General features: G+C 35.5%; 1 protein-coding gene across 1 annotated transcript in view; it reads right to left on the bottom strand.

The window, feature by feature from the left end:
• LOC149796254 (major facilitator superfamily domain-containing protein 6-like) overlaps positions 1 to 20,316 on the bottom strand; it is a 47,988-nt gene that overhangs the window by 5,963 nt on the left and 21,709 nt on the right. Inside the window, exons 3-4 of the mRNA XM_089960893.1 lie at positions 13,537 to 15,066; positions 10,550 to 10,750 (exon numbers count right to left, since the gene is read on the bottom strand). Coding sequence (XP_089817019.1) covers positions 10,550 to 10,750; positions 13,537 to 15,066 — 1,731 coding nt within the window. The remainder of the gene's footprint in view (positions 1 to 10,549; positions 10,751 to 13,536; positions 15,067 to 20,316) is intronic.

Below are 20,316 nucleotides of genomic sequence, written 5' to 3'. Positions count from 1 at the left end.
AATCGACTTCAACATGAAAAACTAAATATTTACTCATTAAGTAACTTTCGAGTCTAAAAACCATGAAGAGATCAAAGAATTTATCCCATGCTTCATGTGAAATGATCGAGATGAAATGATTCGCCTTCAGCAACTATCAGTTATCTTTACTTGTAAACAGGAAGTCCCAAAGTTACACTGCAGTTTTCTAATTCATGGTTGAAAATTCTGAATATTTTCATCAAGTATGATAAGTATGCAAAGCAACACAAAAAACACCAGCTTCTGAGAAGCCTAATTTGCTAATACATAATTTGACCTCTAATTTCTCCTTATTTTCCCATCAATTTTCCCTAATTATACAGGAGGGACATGTTACTTTGCCCAAACTCATTAATCATGCAGAACACTTCTTTAGACATATTTAGTCTAGCATGACCCCAGCCAATGTATTTCACCTCTCAATGACAGACCTACAGCACATCTGTATTTAACCTCTCAATATTACAGACCTGCAGTCTGGCTGTATTGTATCCCTCAATATGACAGACTTGCAGTCTGGCTGTATTGTATCCCTCAATATGACATACATACAATCTCGTTGTGTTCTATCTCTCAATGACAGACCTACAGCCTGGATGTATTTAACCTCTCAATATAGCAAATCTACAGCATGTCTGTATTTTACCTCTCAGTATGACAGACTTGCAGTATGGCTGTATTGTATCCCTCAAAATGACATACATACAATCTCGTTGTGTTCTATCTCTCAATGACAGACATACAGCCTGGATGTATTTAACCTCTCAATATAACAAATCTACAGCACGTCTGTATTTTACCTCTCAGTATGACAGACCTGTAGTATGGCTGTATTGTATCCCTCAATATGACATACATACAATCTCGTTGTGTTCCACCTCTCAATGACAGACATACAGCCTGGATGTATTCAACCTCTCAATATAACAAATCTACAGCACGTCTGTATTTTACCTCTCAGTATGACAGACCTGCAGTATGGCTGTATTGTATCCCTCAATATGACATACATACAATCTCGTTGTGTTCTATCTCTCAATGACAGACATACAGCCTGGATGTATTTAACCTCTCAATATAACAAATCTACAGCACGTCTATATTTTACCTCTCAGTATGACAGACCTGCAGTATGGCTGTATTGTATCCCTCAATATGACATACATACAATCTGGTTGTGTTCCATCTCTCAATGACAGACATACAGCATGGCTGCACTTTATCTCTCAATATGACAAACCTACAGCCCCGCTGAGCTTTAGACAATGTTGCATTAAAGGCCAAAAATGAATTCAATCCAGTTTGTACAAAATGTGTTCCAGCACTACAATCATTGAGTAGTGGATACAATATAAAATAATGCATTCTTGAAACCACTGTCAATAACAAGGGGGAAACCAATTTATAAAAGTAAAGTATGCTTTTTCGATAACATTTACCTGATCATAATACATTAGAAGTAAAACCTCTGTCTTATAAATCAAGCCTTTCTAAGTTAGTTTCTAGCAACTAAAGAGCCAGTATTCTATCAAATACATAGGAGTCAGACAAGGGTAGTCTCCCCATGGATAGGGGTGTTGACACTAAAATCCTATCCTTAATTCAGTTACTACTGCAGCAGCAGAAATCCACTCTGTCAGTTCAAGATCTAAGTGGGGGTAGGTTGGGAGAGGCTTACCTTATTTTGATAGTATGAACTGTACTTTATTCCAAAGCATTGGTTTATTATGAAATATATTACTCAATTATAATACATTAAGAGAAAGCAGAAGTTAAATTCCCTTATCCTGGAGAAGATCCCATCTTTAATCTCCCAAGGTGTGTAATACGTCTTCAAATTTGGTGAGTGTGTGTGTGATTTGGATTTTTAACGCAGCTTTAACAATTTTTCAGTTATATCGCTATGATGTCTGCAGTGTGACAGTTTATAGTGATGTCTAGCAATGGGCATCATGCCACAGACATGCAGCATGATGTCCCACCCAGTCACATTATCCTGACACCAGGCCGACCAGTCCTAACACTAACCTGTTAATGCTAAGCACCTAGCGAGGCAGCTGTCAGTACCATTTTTGTAAGTCTTTGGTATGACTTGGCTAGGGAACAAACCCACGACCTACCGCATCCGAGGCAGATGTTCTAACCGCAAGGCCACCAAAGCGATCAAATTTGGTGAACTATATAAGCTAGAGTAATGACTCCATTTGTAATAGGTAAAAATGTTTCCCTGCAAATACAGCAAAGTCAAGTGGCCATATCAGTATAAAGCTTCCAAACTCTGAAGATAGATTCTTGTTCGACGACTGAAAACCGTACCAGATCAAACTGAACGTTTTGGGATCAAAGACCTCCAAGATAAAAGCAAGAGAAAGCCATCTGTTCTTCATTCAATGAATATTATTAGCTATGAAACAGTTGCATTTGAATTCTATGCTTGAAGCTACTGCCCTGCCTCTTGAGCCCAAATATGAAAGATATTCATTTAGTCTTTAGTAAATTCCCTACATGCAGAGTGAATGAGCCATTGTATCCAGAATAATAATACTGACATGCTGACCTCTTCTTTCTTCACTGATAAAAATAAACAAACTCTCTCTCTTCATACTGGTTAAGTTCCCTTCAGGTACCACTTCAGAGCGCTTACAAGGTCCTGTACATGCCCCATGGTGAAGGATTCAACAATAAAGTTCAAAGCAAAATGATTGATTTTCCATGGGCAGAAGCCGATACTTTGCTGTGAAAAGCTTTGGGCCATCAAGACTTTAAATGAACCATCCAGATGAAACTTTTGATCAGACCAACTGTCAAGGTCTACCTCTCACCAATTCTGCTTGATTAGATATAAGGACTAGGAAGGTGGTTTTATACATGACACATACCAAAGAGCCCCTAGATAAAGTTCAAATGGTACTTGATTAAGCTATGTCATAACCCAAGGTAGATGGCATGGTCCATGTTCACAACAAGGCCCAAGAAATTTTTGTTTTGGCCTATATCCCCCTTCCATGGTAACAAAACATGTTTCAGATTGTGAAATGGTAGCCTTTTATATTGGTAGGTACAAAATTATTATCTTCAAAGAGTTACAGGAAAAAGTTTGCTATTTGTGGCAACAAAGTTTTTGCATGAATACTCTCCACATGACCTCATATACTTTAAGAGTGGTAATTATGTCCATCACTCGTTCCTGCATATGCATCTTATGCAAGGTATTGTTAAAATTCGGTGGAAGCCATTGATGCAATAGTAAATACCTGCGGACACTTAAGTCGTGAAGTTGCTATCTGAATGAAACAAATCAGTCACTCAACCAGAGTGACATAGCTGTCATGATTGGCAGCTGGTTTTCTTGGCCAAAATATATATGGCTGTGGCAACATGTAATATTTTGGTATGTAATACTCATCCATCTTTATCGTTCAGCTTTACTCTTTCCACAATGAAATAACCTTCATCAACGCTAGATGCACCTTCTTCCTGTCATGACAATTTTTAGAACAAGTACATCAACCTAGTCTGACTTAACATAGGTCAATTGCACATCTTCATTCTTTTCTAGGACCATGACTAATGATGGACATCAGAGCAGGTGCGGAGGTCATCAAATAGTGACAGCTAAGTATTAAATAATTAGAATTAGTTTTATATCCACAAAAACTACACTTTAATATCAGGAATATGTTACCTGTCACTATAAGTAAGCTGAATTTGTCAGTAAAGAGGGTGGCTAATGGACTGTATTAGAGTAAAAAGTGAATAAAATTATTCACCTTGTAGCTCAGTTACTCAGCTGCTGTTGTGTCCAGTCCGAATGACTATTTGTGCATCAACTATTGGATGGGGAGAATACACTGGCTCTGGTTTGCTAAGGACCAAATGTAAGCAGAAGTTGTGTATAATCACCAAAATGCAACATCCCGCCATAGATGATGGATTAAGATAGGCCAACCCAGGAGGCAGAGAAAACCTGCTTCATGGCTTTTTATCCTTATCAGAGGTCTCTTTCACCAAGAGACCCATAAGCTCTCTATATGGTGAGCAAAATCTAGATTGCGAATACTGAAATATCAGCCTAGCCTCTCAAGGTGAGGAAAGCCTTTCATACCTTTCCTTCTCCCTTCATCAATTACTAAATGGAACCTAAGTGCCCTAAATGGCCAAAGAAGTCTAGTCTAGACTGGTCTTCCCCAGCACAAAGGCAAACATGTAACTGGAGATCTAAATTGGGGATTGAAGCACTGAATGAACCTGGATCTTTGCAAGAAAACATAGCTGACATAACATGGAAACAATTTTAATTCCTAGACTGTGATGAATTTCAGGAGTAATTTTTCTGACACAGCCCAATGCAGAAGGCTCCAGACTTCAATGCAAGCTTAAGGAGCATTAGTATCACCTTGCAGTCTGATGTATGCAACTACTTGTGTAAGATCATGATGCAATGCCTGTAGGCATGATCTATGCACCCTTTTAGGGTAGAGAATATGGCTTTAATTTCTAAAATGTTTGTGTTTAGGAGATTCTTTCCCTGTATACAATGACCATGGAAAAGTATTCCTCAGCCCCCAGCTTCAATCTGACACATTGGTGTTCTGACAGGAGTGGATTTTGACCATGCATTGTAACTTCCATGAGAACCATGACTGTATGACTTGTGGTACTGAGAAGTCAACCATATAAAAATTTTATCTACCAGCAAATCCTTGTGTGGTTTCCGGAACACAAACAGAAAAAAAATGAAGACCTAAATGAAGTCTCACTAAGGATACATGGCCCAACAGAGAATTTAAGGTTCCCAGAAGACAGGTATAAAGGCCAACTGACAATGAAGTCTTGGCCTGTAAAGTCTTCACAAATTCAGGATTATGTATATATTTCTGGGGAAAAATAAACCCGATCCAGAAGGGTAAGGAAATTCATTCCTATGTACATGAAATCCTAAGAAGGACTGGGATCTAATTTCTCTCGGTTGGGAAGAAGTTCCATCTGAGTCACTATGGACAAACGGTTGAAAATACGATGAAACAGTTTGCTAATGTTGAGTAGCAATGAACTACTGAATAAGCAAAGTCCTCAGATACCCAAAGTGCACAGTTACTACACTGAGTGAATATTGCCAGGAAAAAATGTATTGCAATATACTGCAATTCAGCATGCTTGTATTGCAATACAAATTGGTCACTGACAACATTTAAGATTCTAATGTTAGTTTGCTTATATTGTACTATAAGGAGAAATTCCAATGCATGTAATAAAATCTGAACAAGAAAATAAATCATGTTGCATTTTATTTCACCAAAATACCAACTAAATATAATAATTACATGAAAGATTCACAAAATAACACATCACCTTGAGTGAAAACCTCTACAAACAAAAATGTGCATAAGAGTCACAGAATTATGTTGCCTTTTGAAAATATCTTTTGATCAACAAATGAAAAAGATTAACAGGGTAATACTTATGGATTACTGCATTTGTATGGGAAAATATGAACGAGTTTTTCAGATGGAATACTGTATGACCTTGGAAGTGCAGTATATCCATCTGACAAAACAAGTTCATATTTTTCCATACAAATTCAGTTACTTTTTTATTATATGCTCATTTTTCTTATTCTATCTAAGGCTTAATTATATAAACAAAATACACTACAAGAAACAAAGTAACAATGTATGCCCTATTCAAAACCAAATAAACAAGAGCAGATTCATTATTACACAACATTATTAATGCGCATTTAAATCCACCCCGATAAATTTTACGTGCTCTAGACATAACTTTTGAAAGAAAATGGCGTTTTTGTCTACTTAAAATTGAAATTTAGATTCATACTGTGAATGAATGCACATTGTAACAACTTTCCCATTTGATCTGGAATGAATAGATTTTGGTATTTTTGTTGCTTCTACAAAATTCTGTGATTATGGACAGAATTCATCTGTGTAAATTCTACATGAAATACATCGGAATGAAATAGCAAGGGAGAAGCGTGTTGACATCTGCATGTGTTTTTGTTCTGTAACTGAATATTTGAAATCATAAATGTGGGAAAAATATGAAGTCTTTCAATTGCAATTGTCAAAACAACGCTATGGAATTTAATGTTTATTTCATATTGAGTGCAGTAAGGAGGACGTAATTGCACTTGGAATATAGCTGAAATTACAGTACAATTTCGAAATGTGTAATCACGCTTGAGAACCCATGACATGGCTCATATAATTTGGATTTTCAGAGCTAAGAAAGGAAATTCAGGATGTAAAACTAAGTATATTTTTTGCCATTCTTGTTACCAGCTAAAGAAGACAGTTTATGACTTGTCACTTGCATGCTATTTGTAGGTACCCAGCAATTTTGTGAAATCTGGCATCTCCTGCCTAAATCCAAATCAGTGTATCAAAAAAGTTAACGTGTAGCAAAGCAGCTGATATGTAGAACGAAACAGCTGCTTTAGTTCATTCAAAAACAAATGTAATCAACCAAAGCGTAAACTGCCTACTATGTGAGTGTACATGATTTGTTGACAAAAAGTGCTGGCCATCTGCATCCATTGTTTGTTTACAATAGAATGTAGTTCCTTTATGAATGCAATATGAAGTTATGTGCAAGTTCAGCATCGTAAAATACTGAATGATTCTGACAATGCAAAGTTAACAGAAAAAAAAATGAGCATATAATAAATTGCAGTACTATCATGACAAGGAACAAAAATAAGTAAAAATATGTGTAATCATAAATTATTACATCACCAAGTGTCTTGCTTTGATTTGAAGAATGAATAATATAGTAAATTTGTAATATTCCCAACCTGGTTTCAACCTGAGAGACTAACTGCTTAAAGAGGCAGCTAAAAAATTCAAAGAACCGAATCTGGCTGACTAGAAATAGTAGTGGATGTGACTAGCAAAATTAAACACAAATAAACACATTAAATACAACTTGATCAATGAGGAAAATCCTGTATTTTCATGTACAACTTTGCAACATTGTAAAACTAAATTTCTCCAAAACAAGATGAAACAAAATATTTAATGTGACTAGATGAAAAAAATGTCTTTTATAATTGGACAAAAAAAAAAAACTGGAGCTGGACTCTTCAATGTCAGTTTTTCTAGCTGTGTTTGCAACAAAAGATCAGTGAATGCATCTTCCTTAAGAAATATACTTGTTTGTCCTAGAACTTTTAAATGAATCTTTCAAAGTCTAAAGTTCATGTATTCACAAAGAAGACATTAAGGCATGGTCATGTTTTTCTTGAGAAATATTAGCATATCAACATTCACTGTACTGGTTGCTACTCTATGGCTTGAAACAACATCTGCATGCCTAAGGCCACCTTGAGAAAGGAAGGATACTACTGGTATGCAGAGCAACTCCCCTGCATAACTGGATAAGACAAGAAACTGATGATGATCTGTCCACCACTGTAATGGATTTTGCACAAGAAGTATGGTTTCCTCATCCTTGTAGCTCTTGGTTTCTTCAGTTACTTTTTCAAAAACAAGTTTAAACATTTTTTTCACTTTCCACAATATGTACATCTCTAAAAATAGAAGCAAGACCAGTATAAGCTGTCTCTGGTGAAAACGAACTTGCTTTTGTTAAAGCAATGCAGGCATATGCAGACCTGGATGAGACAGAAAAAGAGTCAACTATAGCTAACTGAGATTGGGGATGATTCAAATGCATTCCAGTCCGTTTTAATTCTTTTTAATTTGGTGAGATGTAGCTATGCTTATATCCTTTGCTGATAAGTCTGGTAATGCAAGCTGATTTAGAACATCAGTAATGGAATCCTGTTTGTGTTCCTGTTTAACTTTCATGGGTTGATTCGGTTCATACAAAGTGGATGCAGCCAAAACCAAGCAATTCAGGACTTCAAATCAAATATGGTTAGTCAGAAAAGGGAGCTGGGATCAAGAGCAGTTGCTATCTGGAGGAAATTCTTGTTTCCTACATTGGTGCCCTGACTTAAGGATGATGATTTTTCCCATCCCTCCATAAAAGGGACTAACCCTCTCCTTCCATGGTGACCTCTCCTGAGTAACACAATGTGGTCATCACCCTTACCTGCACAGGATCATATGGAGGTACAGGATGATGCCCCTTTAAATAGGCAACTCCACCTACAATAATGGTAGAAAGGTAATCTGCAGAAAGAGATAACACAAGTCTGGTCTCCTTTCCTGGTTGCATGCATGGATGTAAGTTCTGTCCCTGTAGTTGGGTAGTTAGGTATGTGCAGGTATAGGGGTGTCAATCTGATCTCTGACCATATAATCAATTGTTGAGTTTTTTATGCCCGATGACAAGTGTCCTGTACCAGCACTAGTATCGTGACCAGTGTCTGTACCTGGTGAATGTTGACCACACCTAGAGTCAATTGTTATCTAGATCTGGGGAAAGAACTCTCCTAAGAACTAAATTCACTAGAAAGGCATATTATGGTGGTAACTGGAGAATGCTGATCCTCCTCTAATGGGGGAGGGGTGTGCAAATATACTCCATAGTAAAACTGCTTGTGTTTTGGATGGCACTTCTCATCCCTCCTATAGTTGGTGGGGGAAGGAGGTGCACTTAATCATCGCACGCTTATAGCACTCAACAAGAGATGTTACATTGTATTTTATAGAATACACACTATCTTTGTCGAGAATGATGAAGCTTCTCACTCTTATTCAAAGGAGCACAGTCAATCTGAAGAGACATAGCTGTCACCTCCTCCTGGATTGTAACCTTAGTTTCCTCTTTAATTGGGGAGACACAGCTGATTCCATGCATGGTATGTACAATCTGAGATCTTATTGATTTAGATGGAGGAAGAAAAAAGCTCAGTGTTCCTCTGTCTATATGTATGCTGACTTTAGGCTTATTACTGATACTGTCATATCATTCATCAAAAGAACAAAACAGCATAGATTAAGATCTATTAAGATAAGCAGAAAAGCTTATTTATTCTGACTGGGGAATGTGTTTGACAGTATAATAAAATAATTATCCAATATTTCACATGAAAATCTAATGGAATCAGACGATTTGTCTTCAATATGCATTAGCCATCTATTTTTTAAAGATAATCTATTTCAATGTTAATGTCAAAAGAAATCAATTCGTCAGCTTTTAAACTTTTTAATATTTTTATGATTAGTATTTATTTTAATACTACACAGTTTGCAGATCTTGTAAAACACTATCTGTGGATGAACTGTTTTTCGTCATTACAGAACTGGAACTCGCTTCTCCCTGTTTTACCACCATTTAACCCTTTCATTATTAAAATCTATATCACTGCCTTTTGCAAGCTCTTCTAATTCAGGATCTAACACTCAATCGAGAAAGGCTGGAGAACTCTTCCCTATTAAAGTCTGAAACACTCAAATCTTCATGATTCCATTTTGACATTTCCGCTTTTATACGACATTCATTCCGAGTACAAAAAAATAAAATGTTGTGATGATATAGTACCAAAAATAGTGAAGATGAAGCTCAAGAAATAAAGCATCTGCAATCATACTGTTGCAATAGCTAACTCTACATCATACTTACTTTTCTACTGTTATTTTAAAAGGATAAATAACAAAAACACATTTTTAAATGTACTAGTAATGAGTTTTAATGTGCCCAAGTATGCCTAGCAGGCTAAGAGAGACCGTGAATAACTCAAGAAATCCTTTTTTGTGAAGATTTTGGTTTTAGTTTGGTTTTATGACACAGCAACACAAGTAGATTAATTTGCGCTGAAGCAATTAGAGTAAATTGCCCAAGATGATTATATTTTGTGCTTGACAAATAAATAACATCAAAACTTTATGTTTAATTTCAGTTTGCAGAAAAAAACATTACCTTAGCTATTCATTGACAATGAATTGATGCACAAAGGCTGATATATGAATAACATTAAGAAAAAGTGATGTAAGAAAACAATCTTACAGCACTTCCTGAAATCCACAACATAACATTGTTCAATACATTTCTAACCTTTACAAAAATATTTTTTGCTAAATCTTCTCTCCTATAATATTTACACCTTGATGTTTATGAATTGTACATTTTCCTTTATGTATGTGCCAAAAAATTAAAACATCTAATCTAGAAAAGGTATTTCCAAGGCATCATTATATGTCTGCCAGTATTACTCTACGGCAGGTTCACTTATGGTTTCAAACTGACATTGTGAAGAAAATAATGCAAGCGTAGCAATTAAAAACTTCAGAAAACAGATTTAAAAGGTGTTTTCACTGATTCTGTTCTTCAACACACATTGCTTTTTACATATCGATGCATACAGTTTTGAGACACAATTTGTTAAATTTTCATCTAAAAATGTTAATAAATGATAACTTGCATGATAAAGGATTAATCATTTTTTAATAGGAAGAAGCCACTCTGCCTGCATTCTTTAGTCCAATATGACACTTGACCAGGAATTATTGCACAAACGCATCAAATATAAAACCTATTAAATTTACTGGTAATTATTTAATACAAGCAGACTGTAGAGGTCTCCTTTTGAAATTTCACTTACCTTCCCTGTCACTCAATTTTCTCTCAGGTCTTGCGTCACTCGGGTCATGTCTCGATTTATCAAAGCAAAGATTATATAAAAGGTAAATCACCAAGATCAAAATAGAGAGAAAGCCGTAGAACCGGAATGTCCACACCTGTCCTAGAAGTCCATTCCGTGGGTCAAACAGTTTTCCTGTCACTAGACTCCCTATTCCCTTACCTGAAATAATAGTCATAAATAGGCACTTTTAATGGCACATCAACATGTCAAAAGCTATATCATGCTCAGGCAAGTTTAGTAGGATAAAGAGGACAGGAACATAATAGTGTGGCCAACCTGACCCGATCAAGACAAAAACTAAATCCACTATTCTGGATTCAAGCACAACAAGCTAATCACAGAACCACTGCTACTGTCATTGCTAAAACCAAATAATCACTGTGAAATACACAAAAAAAGCGATTCCTTTTACACAGAAAGGACACAAAAAGCAACAAAATGTTGAGAACATCTATCATACATATATACTCTTTTCATAAAAACCGACTCAGAAGTGGTGATAAGCTCATCATGCCTGCTGTTGACTTGTGTCAATAGTAAAGACTTGTGTATTTGCAGATTTGTTCTCTTTCCAAGATCTTGTAAAAAAAAGGCACTAATTCCAAGTTTCATAAAACTTAATGAAATGGTTATATGCAAAGGCTGTGTAACAGATTATGATGAAGAGCAGAACATTTCCACAGTATACACAGGTCTAATTAGGCTGACATACTAGCAATAAATTAATGCCAATAAATGATGTCAAGGCTGTTTCACAATGCAGACTGTTTGTAACAGATTTTATCTTTATTAGAAAAGGAATTAATATATAAACTTTAAATCAACACTCTGTTAATGTAATAGGCAGGGAAACCTTGTATAGAATGCCAATGCCAAGGTAAGATATGAGATGGCCCGTAAACATAAAACATACTCAACCAACAAGAAAATATTCAATCGATGTGAATTATTACGTAAAATTCAAACAGAAAACAACTTTTCTGCTGGAAATCTAAAGATGGTTCAGTCTTACAAAGAAATACATAAAAATATGCTAAATAACTAAGTAAATAACTAATTTGTTTTTGTTTAATCTATTCTGGTCCAAAATTTTCCCAAGTTGAATCTGGCCCAATTATCTTTCACAACATTCCATTTTGCCACCATGCTGACGTGTGATCCATGTCATTATTGTAATTAAAGGATCGTAAATATAACTATTTGTAATATTCAAATCTTAATCTGTGATAAATACTGTTTTGCAAATAAAATAATTATCTTTTGAACTATCTTGTCTTGAAAAATGAAAACATGCTTTTAGCATCATTAAATTCATAACAAAATTTCTGAGAATTTTCGGAACAGTCCTTACTAATGGAAACTAACAAAGTTCCAGTGCAGTGAAAAAGTACTGTGGTACATGCCACTGGGGAAAAACAAATGCCACAGTAAACAGGTATACCAGTAATACCACACACCTCTAATGGACACAGACAGTAAAACCACAGTGGAGATTACAGAAAACTGCCCTTACTTGCACAGCCCTGTGAAAGGGCATTTTCTTTGCCACTATCAGAAGAAATGTTGAAATGAAGTAATCTGGATTATTATTGTAGATGCAGATGATCAAAATGAATTTTCACGATAATTTCAAAGAATGGTTTCAAAAGTCGACTGCTTTGTCTTTGTTAAACAAAGATCAATCTTTTGAGCTGAATAATAGCATCATGTAGTTTGAGCTTTATGTGAACTAGTATTTGTATCTATTTTCCTTAAAAATAAATATTAGTTTTTGAAACAGTATCAACCATGCTTGCTCTTTTTCCCAGCTGGGAATCTGCATCTCCAGTTTTTGGTGCTTCATCTCCAAAAATCTTGGATATGAAGATTACAAAAAACCTGTTTTTACAATTAGTTTGAATACCTCCATTATCTCATTGATACCGAGAGAAACAATTTGTGGGATTTTCCTATTATTTCTAAAGTGGGCCACAGGCCCATGGAACTGGGAAGATTTGCACACAAATGAGTTGAAATGAAGTTTTGGGGGTTGGTAAAATAAATCTAATGATGCAATACTTACCTATTGCTATTGCATAGCTAACCTTTCCAGGGTGGAAATTATCCTCATCTGTGTGTACAGTCTACTGTCAGATGCAAGTGTTTGTTGAAAAGAGGCTGTGAAAAGCATTTCAGATTTTAATTACTCATAAATGTCACCTATTATAAATGTTCATGTGCTACTGTGAAAATAAAGAGAATGTTTGTTTTCTCTCAGCATGAATGTTTGAGACACAAATTTGGAAGCAGGAGTGGTAAACTTCATTATCTCTCCAACTGAAAGACCACATCTCCTTCTGCTCCACTACCAGGGGTGATGGTTGGGAGAAAGATAGGAACAAAAGACAAATGATCTTAATTGGCATAAGACACAATTAAAGGTTATCTTAACACTTTGGGTGTGGGGGGAATGGGAGTAATCTAACGAAAAGGTTAAAAAAACTCATTTAAATGTCAAAAACTCTTAAAATAAGAGCTTAATTCTAAGAATGAAAACACTATGACTGATGGTAAATATGATCCTGTTGTCGTTGTCTTAACACCTTTTTCAGTACATGATGGACAGTTGATTAACACTGTTATAAAGTATAAAGCTATTGTAAAGAAGACTGAATATTGAGCAATGCTGTACAAAATTCAGTGTTTTAAATACTTCTACTTCTTACAAGCCTTTTCATTTTTACTTAGCTCTTCCCACCTTTTGCTTAGAAATTCAAGAAAAGAACACGGTTTGGTATTTTACTTAGACTGCAACCTACTCTCTTTCTCAAATGAGAATGTTCAGGTCAAAATGAGAAAAATGAACATAGTTTTGAGAACCACTGGAAAAATTGTTACCTACTTCTCACTATCTTCTGAAAGATAGTTCATGAAATTGACAAAATGAAGCACTAAAAAAGACTTACCAAGCCCAAAGTAAACACCTCCAACAAGTCCCTGAACTGTAGCTGACATTCCAGGAGGGGCAATAACACTGCCATATGAGGAAGCAGCAGCATACATCAGTCCAAATGTGATCCCATGCAGAGTCTCAACTGGCAGAGCATACCAAGGGTTGGTAATGAAAGAATGAGCAAAAAATCGGATTGAAAACGCAACAAAAGCCAGGTACAGGCATTTTGTTTGTCCAACTTTTTTGATAATGTGACCAGCAAAGAAGAGCATAACAACCTCAACAGAACAATTTGCCACTAAACAAAGGCCCAGGTTGAGCTGTGTACTGCCCAAGTCCTTAAGGTACCAAAACAAAAACACCTCAATCACTGCATTATTTATTCCAAAGCATGTTAGAATGATTAAAAACACTATTACATTTGGATATTTCAATAATCTGGATATATTCTTAAACATCTGTTGCACAACTAGATTTTCTGACACTCTTAAGAAAAAAGCAGTCACTGCTGCAAAAATCATTAAGCCAATAAATATGTAGAAGCTCAAAGAGTAATCTATATGAGTCTGTGTTTTACTGAGGTGATCCATAATAAAGGTTGAAGTGACAGCAAAGAGAGCAAAACCAATGGTTCCCCACAGTCTCTGTCGACCCCATTGTCCTCTTTCCTCTCCAAGAATGTCATAGGCAAATGCATCCATCAGACTAAAGGCTGGAGATGAGACAATATTTGCAAGAAGATAGATTACAAGAAAGACCCAAAATGTTGTGCTGAGTGTTGCGTTTGCAAGCAAACTACATGCTGGCTCCATTCCCTTAATATGATCACAGTGTACTGTGCAATCAAGGAGAGCTTCCTCATTGCACAAAATCTGGTAGAATCCATTTTCATTATAAACAACATTTTTCAGATTGAAATCTTTGCATACTTCTCCATCAGGGAAAGTCTTGCCACCAATAATTAAACTGAAAGGGACTTCTATGTTCTTAACAGAAAACGTGAAGAACTGATCAGACCCTGAGTTATTTAAAATGGTTTTACAGGCATAATCATCAAACTGACCTGTGCTATTTGTGAAGCAGATACTGAGATCAGGTGCTAATGAAAATTCATTTTCACAAGTTATAGAACAAGCCATCTCCTTGGTATTATTACTATTTTCATACAACATAATCACATCAAGAAAGGACATTGGGCATTTCTTTGATGCATCTGATCTATTACCCACAGCTCTTGTACAGTCTCTAAGAAAGGAATCTACTGGGTTGCACTGGAACTGGACTGGACTGGACAAATGCTGCTCACTATCTCCTCCACCTTTAGTTGGAGTGACAAGTAAAAGACCATAAAACAGGCCTGTTAGTATACAACAAAGACAAAGAATCAGCTTGTGTTTATGGAACTTGTCAGCTACAGCCCCAAAAAGAGGACGAACAAAGAAGGAGAGGAATGGCATGACTCCATAGATGATTCCAGTTTCTGTTGAAGAGAGTCCCAATTGTTTCATGTAGACAGGAATGAAAGGTAAAAGGTCTCCAACAGCTGAAAGGAAAAGAAAACTTGTAGTAGTTTAATGTTTCTCAAAAAGAGTTCGTTACAAAGCAGGGAATTTTTGTGAGTCTTTTTAAGGTTCTAATATTTGTTATTACCACTTTTCTTGTTGGAGAGTGGACTATAAACTGGCAATAATACTGTTATTTTATAGTTAGAAAAAGGAAAGTGTATAGTAAATTATCATCTCCAAGACTATGTACCCAACTACATCATGGACACCCCCAGCAACCAGACATCACAAAAAGATAATAAATTTAGTCTTTCCTGCCTATTAAAATACACACAAATGGTATACAGTCTTTCATATTATCAACACTAGCCGTCACCAGATAGCCATCTATATACAGGATTTTGAGCAAAACAAGAAGGCTTGCATTTGTGGGGGTGAACGGGAGAGCTTAAAAGTGATCAGTCAAGTATTCTCAGAGAAATATCATTTATTAGTTATTTCTTTTTCAACTGAATACATCACCCAATCATATTAGGAGAAGAGGTATGAGATGGAAGAAATGCAGCAGCATCTAAACTCTACCACAAATACCCTTCAAAGGCAAATATAATGGTACCCTCAGTAGAAAAACGAACCTCAATCTCAATAAGAAGAAATACTATAATGTCAGGACAATATTGTCAGTCTTACTCCTTTAGGCCTTGAAATTAGGTTGTTGCCATAAGGATGAAACCTCTCCCAGGTGAATCCAGTAAAAGCTATAAAAACCCATGCTTGGAACAAATATGGTACTGTCATGAACAGGGGCCTTGTGTTGAGGAGTAAGTATTAGACAGCCAATGAGATTCATCTCAGGTCTCTGCAGCACCAAATCACATACTAGAAACTAGAAAAAAAAATGATTGTGCATGCCAGCTAAATGCCTTCACAATATCTAAAGTTGAAAGGCTGCATTTAGATTTATGGAGACCACTCAAATCTTCATCAGGCATTTCTCATACTGACAGAGGTTAGAATACACCAATAAAATGGCCCACTTAAACAATAAGATCATTGCTTGAGAAGTTACATTTTACTATCCCACCCTGAATGGCAGAGGGAGCCACTGCAAGGTCCTGTGTATGCTTTCTGTGTGCCACTGACAGCATTTTACTGTGTGAATTAGGTACTACAGATCTGCATCACTCATGGCATCAGTCAGGGAGAGAGAAAAGATGACTGTCCTCTTATTGCCTGTAGATGACATCCTGTTCTTAGAGACAAAACTGCATAATTAAGAGATTTTTGTTTGTAACCAAAATCATCCAGATCTTGATAAATGTGTGTGTGGTTTTTTTTATTTTTAACGTAGCTTTAATAATGTTTTAGTCATATTGCTACAATGTCTGCAGTGTGACAGTGCATAGTGATTTCTAGTACTGAGGCATCATGCCACAGACATACAGCAAGATGTCCCACCCAGCCACATTATCCTGACACCAGACTGACCAGTCCTAACACTAAACTCTTCCCCTTGTCTGTATTACCACCCACTTTTGTGTAACATAAATGATGTCAATGTTACCAGGCTCAGTAGTTGGGTACAGCTAAATCACACTTATACAGTGTGACCCCACTATAGCACACTCCATTAAAACATGAATTTGAATTTAACAGGGTCATGGTGTGGTTCTCAATTTCCAAAACATGTATTTTTCTCATACACGAAAATGAAAATCTTTCTTTAAAGTACCCCAAAAACTGTAAAAAGTTTATTATCATTTTGGGGAAGAGATCGCATATGAATAATACAAGACAATCTTGGCAAGGCTCCTGTAATTTTAAATGTATTTTTCTCGCACCTGAAAAAATAGTTTTTTCTTCTTAAAAGTACGACAAATAAGGTGTAAAAAGTTTATTTATGGATCATGAAGAGCTTAGCCAATGTTGCAAACTGTGAATTTTTTCCATATTGGCAGCAAAATATAATACCATCAGGCAATTTTTTTTATATTGGCGACAATGTTAACTGTTTACACTTGTATATACAACCAGTGGTTTGGAGTGGAGAAATTCAGAGAACTCCATGAAAGGAAGCTGCAAACTTGACATAATATGCACTGAAATTTATCTATTGTTACATAAACAAGTTCTTTGTCCATATTGACAAAGCATTTTAACAGTGCATTGTTATATCATAATCCACTTATGCTGACATCTAGCATTACCCAAACCAAAATGCATCCTTGCTGAAAGCTTGTGGCAAGCTTGCGGTAAGCTTGCGATAAGCTAGTTTGATGTTTATAAGCTAACATGGATGCTTGCACAAGCTTGTACAAGCAAGTGCAGGCTTAGGCAAGATAGCTGGATATAACCGCAAGCTTGCACAAGCTTTCTTGTTTGCTTCAGAAATTAAAACTAGCTTGCACAAGCTTTCTTGTTTGTTTCATAAAGTAAAACTAGCTTGCGCAAGCTTACTTGTTTTCTTCAGAAAGTAAAATTAGCTTGCGCAAGCTTGTTTTCTTCAGAAAGTAAAACTAGCTTGCACAAGCTTTCTTGTATGTTTCAGAAAGTAAATTTAAACGAGCTTGCAACAAGTTTCTTCATATATATATATATATATATATATATATATATATATATATATATATATATATATATATATATATATATATATATCCATTGCTTGTGAAAGTTTGAGACCATGTATCCAAGTAGCAGGCACCATCACTGTCACGCCCCTACGAAAACAAATTCATGACTTGATGAACAATCATGAAGTGTTCATGAAAGTTCCTCAACTAAGTTCATGAACTTCAAGAAATTTGATGAATCATGTACTTGAAGTTCATGAACACACTGATGAATTTTTATGAACTATTATAATATCTTTGAAGTTCCTGAAATGTCATGAACTAATGGTTCATGAACAATTCAAGTACTTTGATGCAATACCATGGTTTTTCTTAAAATATGTATATTAAATATCTATATCATTATATTCATAAAATTTTCATGAAAATTTATCATACAAACTTCTCACAATATTAGTGAAATTTAAATAAAGGTGAATTTTTTCTTCTTTTTTTAAAATGATATACTGTATAAATGTTCATACAGATCTTTAATTCAATACTTGTGTACTTAACGTGAGTATTTCTGGATTAATATGGGAAAATATTTTCTGGCCAGCATCAACAAAATGTATTTGCTTTAAAAAGCTTTCAATGACTTTGTCCTAATGTTTTTTTTTCTTCTCTCCAATACTGCTATAAACTGCATATTCTATTGACTTAGTCACTGGTTGCCAATTTGCAGTAAAAACCAAAATATATTAACAACGATTATCCTGAGTGGATGATTATGAAAAAAGATGTGATATGATTGGTTAATATACGCACGCGATTGCAACAGTTAAGCTTCCTCAGAAACCAAAGATCATGCAGATGGTTAGGCAAAAACCTCGAACAAAAACCGTGGACTCCATAGAATGGACAGATGAGAATATTTTCAATATCATTTTTTTAAAGTAAGTATTAGTGCAGAGAAGTGATTTTGAAGAATATGAAGGAAATGATTTGGTGAGAGCAAAATTAGGCAGAAAAGCGTACCAAGCCTGGATGACCAAAATTACGGTGAGTATCTTTTTCTTGGTCATTCGTGATTATTTCAGTAGAAGTTATATGGATATTTTAGTGGTTTATATATGTCATCATATTATTTATAACCAAGCTAATGACACGATTTTGTTCAGACCTAATTTAAACTTGCTCATCGAAGTTTTGAAAATCACTAAACATCATCACCCCCACCCCCCAGTTCTCGATACCAGACGTGGTACGATATCGATAGGAGTTGAGATGTTCAAGATCGTTTTCTTTTACATGACATCACTATTTCTATAATCTGATGTAATTTGGTAATTTAAAAAAGAAAAAACCTTAAGGAAATAGTTAATGCATGAAACTGTTCACAATAAAAGTGCAAATAACGTGATGAAACCGGAAGCAGCTATACGCAACATGCGGAGTCGGAGTGGATGCATTAGTGACATACTAAGGGCCTATACCACACAAGTCTGGCGTTTTATCAATAAAAAATGGCGAAAATATTTGAAAGCATGAAATAACCGTTATCTGTAATATATACGGTTATTTAGTGTAACGATGTTGTCAAAAAAATTGTCATATTTTACTGAATAAAACATCCGTCTCCTGTGACTATACCTATGGCTAGACAGATTCAATAAATATAAAACAGTGACAAAATTCTGCAATAATATAAATGCTCAGTATTATGTGTAAGGGATTAAATCATTTTTGAGTTGGATCATATTATTCCAGTAAATAAAGTGGGGTACAATGATAATGTGCTAAAAGCTAAAAACAATGTTGAACAAAGATTATCTGTAATTAACTAACTTTACCTTTTTTTCAGACCAGACAGCAGAAAAGTAAAATTGTTAGAGGATGAAGTTTATAGGTTAAGGAGGAAAATTTGAAAACTGGAGGATCCAAGATGAAAGAGACATTAAATTGTGACTGCTGCAACAATGTTAAAGATCCAAACAGTAATCGGATGGAACAGCTTAAGTTGCAGAAGGAGACATTCAGTAGTGACAATGGACAGGATTTGATTAAATTATAGACCCTGAACATCTTCACAAAAGAGTTATCAGACAGGTCAGTCTCTGGAAGAAGATTGGTCAGGAGAAACCCCAGCTGAAAGACAGCCCCATGACAATGAAATATGCTTCAACAGTTGATTGCAGGCAACTGCCCCAATATCTCTTGAACATTTTTCAAAGAAAACTTACAGAACATACAAAAAGTGTTGCTAAGGGTAAAAAAAAAAGAATATCACTTGTCAGTTTAAATTTATCTGAAATCAAATACAGTTTTTAAGATAATATGTTGCATTTTATACTGTATTAACCCCATCCCCCATCTAAGGTTATTGTATGATTCAGGATGAAATAGGTATTTGTTATTTGTCAGGTAATCATATTTTGTTTTATAGGCACTGTTCATGAAGTCATGAATCATTGAGAAACTTTGTTCATCATAGTTCATGAATATGTTCAGGCACTTGTTCATGAATGATGATGATCCAATTTGTGGACTGTTTTCAGTTCATGCACATTCTAGAATAATTCATAAACCTTTTGATGAACTTTCATGAATGGTTCTTGAACCAAGTTCATGAACAGTTCATGCCAGTTCATTCATTATTCATGATCATTTCATAGGGGCGTGACACTTGCAGCTAGGGGAACACATAAAGCTTCTGCAGCCTTGGGTAAGCTTGCA

Source organism: Sinohyriopsis cumingii, chromosome 6, assembly GCF_028554795.1.
Source record: "Sinohyriopsis cumingii isolate HCF-2022 chromosome 6, ASM2855479v2, whole genome shotgun sequence".
NCBI lineage: Eukaryota > Metazoa > Mollusca > Bivalvia > Unionida > Unionidae > Sinohyriopsis > Sinohyriopsis cumingii.
This window is presented reverse-complemented; position numbering and strand designations above follow the sequence as displayed.